We start from the raw sequence: 10,423 nt of genomic DNA, 5'->3' as shown, positions 1-10,423 counted from the left end.
CAGTATGTATTTTTTTGGGGGGGGAGTGGTTTTGGGCACTGAACTCAGGGGCACTCAACCCCTGAGCTACATCTGCAGCCCAATTTTGTACTTTAATATTTAGAGTCAGGGTCTCACTGGGTTGCTTAGGACCTCACTGTTGCTGAGGCTGGCTTGGAACTCACGATCCTCCTGCCTCAGCCTCCTGAGCCGCTGGGATGATAGGTGAGTGCCACCATGCTGGGTGAGTAGAATTCATTTAGATGACACATACTTTTAGGGTACAATGTGATGTTTCAGTCTATGTGTAACAATGAATCGTGATCAGATCAGGGTGATTTATCATTTCAAAGATTCTTTATTTCTTTGTGTTGGGAACATTCAAAATCCTCTCTAGAGGCTGTTTTTCCAGTTACACCATCACCCACTCTGAACCACAGTCACCCCACCGAGCTGTAGGAGATTAGAGGTCACCTCACCTGCCCAGCTGTGCGCTATTCCCAGGACCATCTCCCCGCCCTGCCCCTGTACCCTCTCAGCCTCTTTTTCTCTCTGATGACCTCAACTTTTTAGCTTCCACCCTTTAAAAACGTGGCTTCTGTGTCACGCAGGCCGGGATGCGTGGTACAGATGTGTTCCCGGAGTCAGACCTCTGCAAAGGGTTTTTGCTCCCTGTAGCTCTTTCAGTACCACATCTGTTGAATTTTTTCCTATTCTTTTTTCAGTTAGTGCCTCTTTATGACACAGCATCGTGGTTTCTTTGTGGCATCTTGGGACATGCGTGGAACGGGCTTTGACCATGTCCAGCACATCACATTCGCTCTGAGCCAAGTCCCCACACAGGTTGACCTTCACCCTTGCGTGTGTCTTAGTGGATGTGCATCTACTAGAGAAATTCAGAAATCCCACAGCCGTGGACTTCAGGTGATTTTTGGTATCAGGCAATTTGAATGGTGCTTAATTTTTCTTCAAAGTCCTCTCTGTCCACGTAGCTAAAGGAATATTTTTCCTGTAAAGAAAACCCTATGCCATAGGATTCTTGCCTACTTGCTAAAGGACCGAGAACACAGTTTGCTTATTTGGAAACAATAACTAGTTGCATCTAAGCTCTTCTTGGGTCAACCGTACAAGACGGATCTTTTTCTTTTGGTATCAGGGATGGATCCCAGGGGTGCTTAAACACTGAGCCCCATCCGCAGCCCTGTTTTGTATTTTATTTAGAGGCAGGGTCTTGCTGAATTGCTTGGGGCCTCACTAAGTTGCGGAGGCTGGCTTGGATCTTGGGATCCTCCTGCCTCAGCCTCCCGAGCCACTGGGATGACAGGTGTGCTCCCCGTGCCCTGTGTGGGATGGATCGTGAGGCACCAGGAGAGGATCCTAAACCAAGAGCTACGCCACTCACCAGCAAGCTCTTCGTAGCAAATCCTACCAAGAAGCAGCTCATATGGTGGGAGGTCCCGAGGCTGAGTGTGCGAAGAGTCAAGGGAGGTTTTCCTGAGGATGTGATAGATGGAACCTATTTGATGGAATTAGAAAACATATTGTTGCCCAAATCCCAATATATGAGTAAGTCCTCAAGACACACACTGAAGAGATGGCTGTATTTCTTTCCCACTCCCACTCTCCCCAGATCAGAGGGAGAGAGTCTCAGAGAAGTGGGATCTGTCATTAAGATGTCTGGGGCACAGTGGCACGTACCCATAATCCCAGTGACCCTGAAGGCTCAGGCAGGAGGATCGCAAGTTCAAGGCCAGCCTCAACAACTTAGTGAGATGCTGTCTCAGTGGTAGAGCACCCCTGGGTTCAATCCAGGGCCACAAAAAAGTAAATAAAATATCTGTTCACACCCCAAGAGCTGCTAGTGACCCAGGTTACTAAATTTGCATATTTACAGGTGGGTACAAGCTAGTTAAAGAGGCAAAGCACAGAAAGTCTGTGGTTGGACACCCTTGAACTCATAGTACACCCACTTGGCATCTCAAAATATCTCCAAATCCATGGACCCAGAGCATTTTCTTTATTTTTTATTTATTTATTTTTGAGAGAGAGAGAGAGAGAGAGAGAGAGAGAGAGAGAGAGAGAGAGAGAGAGAGAATTTTTTTGATATTTTTTTTTTCAGTTTTCAGTGGACACAACATCTTTGTTTGTATGTGGTGCTGAGGATCGAACCCGGGCCGCCCGCATGCCAGGCGAGCGCACTACCGCTTGAGCCACATCCCCAGCACTTTTCTTTATTCTTGAGTAGACTAAAGTAGTTTCAGCTGAGAAATGTTAGCTTACCTAAAGAGACAGGTGTTGCCCATTTTATCAGGTTTTCCTTTGCAATCAGGTTTATATTATTGAAAATCTTAGCGTTAGAATGGGCTTCAGGCACAGACTGATCCAGCATTTCCCACAATGGCATCAGGCCCCCTTGATTTCAGCTCTGCCCTCCTCTGTGTGTAGGCTTCATTCTTAGGCTGGTTCCCCTCCTGGTAGCATCAGTGGCTCTAAGAGTCCCAGGCCTCCTATTCTTATACTTCACCAACAAAAGGAAGGAAGGGATCATGGCTGGTTACTCCTGTCCTGGAGGCTCTGAGAAGGTCTCCTTATTTTTAACTGTCCCTTTTGAGTCCTTTGCCCATGGGAGAGACTGTTGTGGAGGCTGAGCCCGGCACAGAAGGAGCAGAATCTCTTCCATGCAGATGTGTAACTAGGACATTGTTGGGGCCAGCAAAGGGGACATTGGGGCGGAATGGTAAGCCATCCACGTCCACTGTGTTTGTATTAGGGAGATGTTTGAGCCCGATAGCCAGGTGTCCGCATTAGGAGGAAACCGATCTTATGACAGGTTGGGTAACAGGCTGTGCTCCTGGGTGGGGGGGACACAGGACTGGCCTCTCCAGGTCTGGGCACCTTGGTTTCCGTCCCAGCCACACCTTTTGTCCCCTCCTGCCCTTGAATGCTCGGGTCATGCTTTTTTCTTCCCAGATCCTATATTCCCCAAATCCCCTGTTACTGTGCTCTCCTCCCTCCCTTCCGGCTGGATCCATCAGAGCTGGGGTGATGGTGGAAAGAGTGAGATGAGTCGCTTGAGTTTAGGGTCAGAACCCGCCTTTATTCTCTGGTTCCTCAAGGTCTCGATTATGTAATAGGTTTATTGAGATGGACTGAACACCCACTTATCCAGAGGGAGGTTTCCAAAGGCATGTGAATGCTGATGTGCGGGAGCCCACGTGGCTTCTCTAGGTCCCTCGAGGTCACCTGGACCATTCGCACCATCCACACAGAAAGGGCAGCCCGTGCCCGCCTGGCCCCGCGGTGGATTCCTCACCAGGCATCAGAGTTGGATTCCACACCCTGGATTCACTCCTTCAACTTGCACACTCCAGGGGGCCCCTCCATCCAGGGGGTGGGCCTTACAGAAAAGCACAGGGAATTTTAACCTAGAGGAGTTTTAATATCCAGGGGGGGGCACACCCTAGCCTTTTCCTTAGATATTATCAGTTTTTTTTTTCAAAAAAACCTATCAAGGCCATTGGTGAGCCCCACCTGCTCCTCCTGGTTTCTTGTATCACGTGCAGAAACCGGGTGCAAAAACGGGGAGAAAAAAGCCTAACGCAGGCTCCCCCCCCCCAGAAACAGGTTTCATGACACTTTACAGGTGACTAAAAACTGCTGATTTTGTGACTTAGCCAGATATTTTCTGAGTTGCATGTATACTTTCCAAGCTTTCTTAAACTGTTGATTGCTATCTCCTACGTCTTTTTATTAAAAAAAAAAACTAACAGTATTTTGTCAATTTTCAAATATGTAATAACCAATGAATTGTAGTTGCATTAAATTTAAATATCAACTGGAAAATTGACATCTTTACAAGTTTCAGTCTTTCCATCAGGAAGGTTCTGAGTTTTTCCTTGTAAGGCTTATGTGTATTTCTTCTTAATGTGAGCAGTAGATATTTCATTGCCTTTCTTTATTTGCATATGTATATAAAAATTTTTAAATTTTGTTTTGGATACCAGAGATTGAATTTGGGGGAAGTTTGACCACTGAGCCCCATCCCCAGCCCTACTTTATATTTTATTTAGAGACAGGGTCTCACTGAGTTGCTTAGGACCTCAATTTTGCTGCGGCTGGCTTTGAACTCACAATCCTCCTGCCTCAGCCTCCTGAGCCACTGGGATGACAGGTGTGTGCCACCGCACCTCAACTTGCCTTTCTTTTTTTAGATTTCTTTTTTGTAAAGAATCAAACCTTTATTGTTTATTCGTTTATTTATTTTTTACATGGTGCTAAGGATCAAACCCAGTGCATCACCTGTGGTAGGCAAGCGCTCTACCGCTGAGCTACAACCCCAGCCCTTTATTGCCTTTCTTGATGAGATTTTCTTCTGTTAGGAAAAAAAAATGTGTAAATATATATATGCAAATATTGCGTCATGTATTTATCTTGTATTCAACCACTTTGCTGAATACAAGATTAGGGTGGTCATTGGGTTTCTCTTAGGTTTTCTGGGTACCTCATCCTTTCGTCTGAAATCCTTTTAATTTTTAAAATCTGTAAGTAAAACATGGCACTTCCTGACTGTCACGTAAACTCATGGGCAGTGAGTGGCTGCAGATGGGGGGTGTCGGGCTCCTTTGACGGGGACTTCGTGAGGGGTGGGCGTGGGAGGACTGAGGGGTGACCTCAGCCTGCTACGCCCAGTGCTCGGAGGGAGGATGGCAGGCTGCGGTGGCTTCAGGTCATCGTCCTCTCCTCTGTGACATCATGTCCAGAATGGGCCTCTACCAACCGTTTCCTAAAACTCATCTCCTGGGTTTTATCTACTCTGAAAATACAGCAGGCGGCTCAACGTGTCCTGGGACCTGGATCAAAATAAGGTCATTTTCATAACTGAGCGGATCTACAGTAGCTCCAAGATCTGAAGATTTCTCAGGAGTTTGGGGGTCACAGGCTTCCAAGGAAAACCAGGTCCCAGGAATCGGTGGAACCCTCCAGCCATGGGAGGGGCAGGAAATGAGGGGTAGAAACCAAACAGGAGGGAGAACGGAATGTGCTCCTGTCCCATTGGAGAGAACCCAGTCACATGGTCTCCCTCGCCGCAAGGGATGTTGGGTGATGTAGTTCCTACTGGGCAGCAAGGTGCCCATCTAACAGGAAGGATTCCACTCCTACACAGAAGGGGGACGTGCCCCGCTGAATCCCATTTTTTTTTTCAATAAGACAGATATATTATTTATTCCTGAAGGATCTTACAGAAGACCAGATCAGACCGACTACAACTGACCTGTCACTTGGAGGTACCCACATCTAAACACTTTACTGATTTTTCTGCCATTTCTAAAATCCCCTCTGCCTGGAGAGCATTTTTCATGCCAGCCTCACAAGGGCCATCTCAGATATCCTGTCCTGTGTGAAGGTCTCCAAATGGATCCCGCACCTGCTCGGATTGCAGTGCTCTCCTGGGTGGGTGTTGGTGCCTCTCACCTCCTACACAGCAGTTGCTTATTAAATGGGAAGAGCTGGCACCCTCCCTGGTTCTACCCAGCGCTGTTATGGTGAGCTGGACTCCATGGGCTAATAACATCGTGTCATCCAAAGCCAACCCTGAGATCATTTATTCCCGTTTCACAGATATAAAAACAGAGCCTTAGCAGGATTCCACTTCCCCAAGCCACTGAGTCAAGAAGCAGGCTCTCAGTCCCCTTCCCCTGTCCCCTTCCCCCATTTCTTGAAGTGAACTGGATAAAAAATTCTCCTTTTAGTGGACAGCAGTGAACTGTCAGGATGCTAATGTTTATAGGTGGCCTTCAGAATTCTTTGTATTTTTCCATAGGAGGCTGATCTGTTCATGAACTTATGGCTTCATATCTAAGTTTTGAGGGGCAAAGGAGCACTTCCTATTAATAAATCAACCTTTCCACCTGGGGCCATTGTTCTCACGTAAAAGTCCTGTGTATTGCCAAATCAAAGACCTGGCTGAACAAAACACCAGCCTAGAAACCCTTATGGAAAAAGACTTGTGTAAGTCTTTTTGATTGAAATTTGGTTTAACGAATCAATTTTTTTTTTTCCGAAAGATCCTATATGATGTCAAAGGACAAGAAACCACCTGGGAGCCTTATTTGCAATATACAGCAAAAGACCAATTTCCTTAGTATATAAAGAGCTCTTAGGAATAATTTGGGAAACAATAGTCCCAAAAGAGGAAGGGAAAGAGGAGAGAAGAAGAAAGGGAGATGAAGAAGAAATAGTGGTGAAGAAATTCAGATGGGCTTAAATGTAACTAACCTTTCTCAAGATTCAGGAAGCCCTACTTTATCTCCATTAGATGGACAGCTCTCCAGGCTTTTGATGATACAAAGTAAGTATAGAACAAAGTAAGTATAGAACTGAGAGCGTAAATTTGTACATCTTTTGGTGGACTTTCTGACAGTGTTTAGCAAAATATTAAATGCACACAAAATTAAGAATTCTTTTTAGCTATGCATGACAGTGGAATGCACCTTGACACATGGTACACACAGGAGTAGAACTGCCTGTTCTTCTGGTCGTGCCTGATGTGGAGATACGAGATACGTCGGTCATGTATGACCGTGTATTCATATATAAACGTAGGAAAGCAACATCTGACTCATTCCACTATCTTTCCCGTTCCCCCTCCCTTCCCTTGATTCCCCTTTGTCTAATCCAAAGGACTTCTGTTCTTCCTTACCGCCCCCACCCCCTCATTGTGAGTCAGCACCCGCAAATCAGAGAGAACATTCAGCCTTGGATTTGGGGGACTGGCTTATTTCACTTACAACGATAGTCTCCAGTCCCATCCATTTACCAGCAAATGCCATATTTACATTTCTCTTTTTGTGTATATAAACCACCTTTTCTTTATCCATGCATCTGTTGAAGGGCACCTAGGTTGGTTCCATAGTTTGGCCATTGTCAATTGAGCTGCTATAAACATTGATGTGACCATCTCACTATAGTAAGCTGATTAAATGCACATAAAATTTGATTCAGAATTTCCACTTTTAGAAATTCGGCATCCTGCACTCTGTCAAATACGTATGCTGCAGAGTGAGATTAGAGCATCATAGTAGCAAGAAGCTCAAAATAACCTAGACAATACTTCCAGGGCCTGGCTCCATGTTTTGTGGTGAATTCATACAATGAGGTCTTACAGGGCCGTGAAAAAGAACGTTAGGCCCACAGCGGTGGAGCTGCAGTGCTCAACATGTGCAACAGGCTACTTCTTACAACACACCAGTCCTCTCTACAACAAGTTGTCTTCAGAGATAATGGTGAAGTGAAAGGAGGAGCAATGATAGCCAGATAAGAAAGGAGAGAGGGCAGTGTTTTATTGAGCTCTCCATTAATAAAAACCATGCCAGTGGAAAAAATTCAAAACTGAAATAAACATTATAGTGCAAAGTATGGGTGGTGGTGGTAAAGAATTGGCCCTTTTCAATTAGATCAATATTTATTTATTGATTGATTTGTTGGTACCTGGGATTGAACCCGGGTACTTAACCACTGGGCCAGATCCCCAGCCCTATTTTGTATTTTATTTACAGTCCGGGTCTCACTGAGTTGCTAAGTGCCTCACTAAGTTGCTGAGGCTGGCTTTGAACTCACAATCCTCCTGCCTCAGCCTCCTGGGCTGCTGGGATGACAGGTGTGCACCACTGCACCCGGCTACATTAATTCATTTTTGACAAAAGTTAAGAAGATATACCTGTTACCATAGTTTGTTTTTTAACTCTTCTGCAAAATCTGTCAATGATTTTATCGGTACTGATCTTAGATATGAAGCAACTATTATGCAAACAGCTGGGGATGTTCTCTAACATAAGGACACACTGGGTAGAGATTCATAAAAACTCCTCTCTACCACACAATCCAAAAGTGCTAATATCGCCTGTGTTTTTTCAGATCGATTCCTGCAACTTTCCAACGTCTCCACGGTCGGAGAATTCCCACGAAGACCCCTTCACTAGAGGATTCATCATGCATGTTTGTTACGTCAAGTAAGAACGTTGGGATTTCCACTTCGGCAGAAATTAGGTGACACAGCTGAGTGGCAGCCTCGTGGACATAGATGAAGGCCAGCCAGGTGAGAACAAGCAAACGCTGTCAAGTTGCTGGGGCAGGGGGTCGGTGCCTGTCACATGCATTTTGACGTGGAAGGCAGGTGGAAAAATGAGAAAATGTCAAGATGGGGGAGGGGAGAGGGCGGTGCCAGATGGGACCTAGGGGGAGCCGCAGGTGACCACCAGCAGGACATCTCACGGGATTGGTCCCTCAGGAGCTGAAAGGTGTGAGGTCTGTGGAGACAGAAAGTAGATTCACGGTGGGAAATTGGGAGGGACTGATGACCGACAGGCCTGCACTTGTGGGGATGATGGCGGAAATATTCTAGAATGCGACTGTGGTCATGATTGCACAGCCTCGTGCATAGATTAAAGAAGAATCCACTGAACTGCATGCTTTCTAAATAGGCGAATTCCATGAATGTGGGAAATATACTTCCATTGAAATATACACATATCGGAAACACAAAAAGATAAATAATAGTATAAAAATCATTTCATCTTTCTTATTCCCTCTGGTATCTACAGGGTCTAAGACACCAGGCAGACTGTGGGGATGAGATAAATGCGAGGTCCTCAGGTCCTCAGGTGATTCATCTCACCCATCACCACAGGAGGAGATAAAGCCTTCCCAGTGATGACGGCTCTGGTTTTTCCTTTGTAACCAAGTTGGCGATACCTGTTATCACGATCCAGTTCCAAAAGTAGAATCATGTCTACGTAAATTTTTGCTGGTTAAAAATTAGAGTTTTCAAAGAATTGTGAACCTGTTTCTGCTGTTGTCGGCCGGAACGTGGAATAGGAACCTCCAGAGAGGCAGAACCCATAGGATGTGGGTGTAGAGAAAGGGAGGAAAGAAGATTTATGGGTTTCTGTGATCATCCAAACTGGAGAACCAGAGAAACAGTTGTGTAGCTCAGTCCAAGCCCCAAGCCTGGGCACCTGGGGGCTGCTGGTTCCGGTTCTGATAGCCAAAGTCCGGGGAACCTGGACTCGTCATGTCCAAGAGCAGAAGAGAGGCCTCCCAGCCCCAGGGGAGAGGAGGGGACTCCCTTTCCTGCCCTCTGCCCAGGAGATGGTGCCCCCAGGGGTGGAGGGCAGACCTTCCTCCTCTTTCTGATGATCGATCGAATGCCAGTCTCCTCCAGAAATGCCCTCATAGACACGACGCTTGACCAGCTGCCTGGGTACCCGTGGATCCAGACAGGTTGACACCTGCAGGTCACCATCCCAGGGCTGAGTGGAGGGACACGGGGCTGTCCAGGGGTGGACGTTAGGGCACCAGGATGAAGTATCAAGGGAAAGCAAATTTCAATAAAAGCCCCTTTGACTTAAGAAAAAACTCAAAAAGAGTCAGGTGTGATGGCACACGCCTGTCATCCCAGCAGCTCTGGAGGCTGAGGCAGGAGGATCAAAGGAGGAGGAGTTCAAAGCCAGCCTCAACAAAAACAATGTACTAAGCAACTCAGTGAGACCCTGTCTCTAAATAAGATACAAAATAGGGCTGGGGATGTGGGTCATTGTGGGTCGAGTGCCCCTGAGTTCAATCCCTGGTACCCCCTCCCCACCAAAAAAAAGAAAAAACCCCATTGCAGAACGTGATAAGCAAACATGAACGTGAATGCTCTCAGCCTACTGCAGACTCCGATTTGGGGGGCCTGTGGCTTATACAGTGTCTTTCAAATAAAAAGAATACAACTTTGTAAATACCAAATATAGGTCCAGGCTGGACGGAGCAGACCCTGCACTTCAAAGAAAACCCATCTGAACTGACCTCTGATACCCACAATGTTATGATCTTTTACCAAGAGCATAAATGCATATGCATTACTTTTGCATCTGAACGTCAACAAGTCTAAAATGAAAATAAAAGCAACCTGGGAGACCCAGAGTTTTTGTAGTATGGATCTTGAAATTTCCCCATCAACTTTAAATGCCCTGGAGTCTGAGGATTGGAAGAGGCTGGGAGAAGGTTTCCTCTTGAGCGTGGCTGGCCGAGGGTCCTGCCCGTATCCCCTGTGTCCCCGAGGAGAAGGACTAATCAAAGATCAGCAGTGGCTGTAACAGAATCTCAAGGGAGGTCTGGTTTCCAGTTCTCCCAGGTGGCCCCTGCACCCACAGGTGGAGCGTCCCCACCTCCCGCTGTGAATTATTAACTCCGCTCCGCCCAGCCGGCTAGAATCGCCTCAGACCTGAGTGGCCTCAGACCTGGATGCTGAGCCTCATCTGTCGCGGATCACAGTGGGAAGCCAGCTTGGAGTGACCTGAGCCAGTCGCTGTTCCTGACTTTCTCCCCCCACCCTCGCACAATGGACCCCAAGGTAACGGATTTGCAGGGACTGACCTCTCTACTGGGTCTAAGTGACAGTCAC

At 46.6% G+C, this 10,423-nt stretch overlaps 1 protein-coding gene across 1 annotated transcript in view; it reads left to right on the top strand.

Moving 5' to 3' along the window:
• The first annotated feature begins 8,582 nt into the window (after nt 1-8,582).
• The window catches only part of Myo1h (myosin IH), a 63,664-nt gene continuing 61,823 nt past the window's right edge, over nt 8,583-10,423 (top strand). The window contains 1 exon segment of the mRNA XM_005340108.3: nt 8,583-10,372. Coding sequence (XP_005340165.3) covers nt 10,361-10,372 — 12 coding nt within the window. The 5' untranslated portion in view covers nt 8,583-10,360.

The sequence above is a fragment of the Ictidomys tridecemlineatus genome, chromosome 2 (assembly GCF_052094955.1).
Source record: "Ictidomys tridecemlineatus isolate mIctTri1 chromosome 2, mIctTri1.hap1, whole genome shotgun sequence".
NCBI classification, from domain to species: Eukaryota; Metazoa; Chordata; class Mammalia; order Rodentia; family Sciuridae; genus Ictidomys; species Ictidomys tridecemlineatus.
This window is presented reverse-complemented; position numbering and strand designations above follow the sequence as displayed.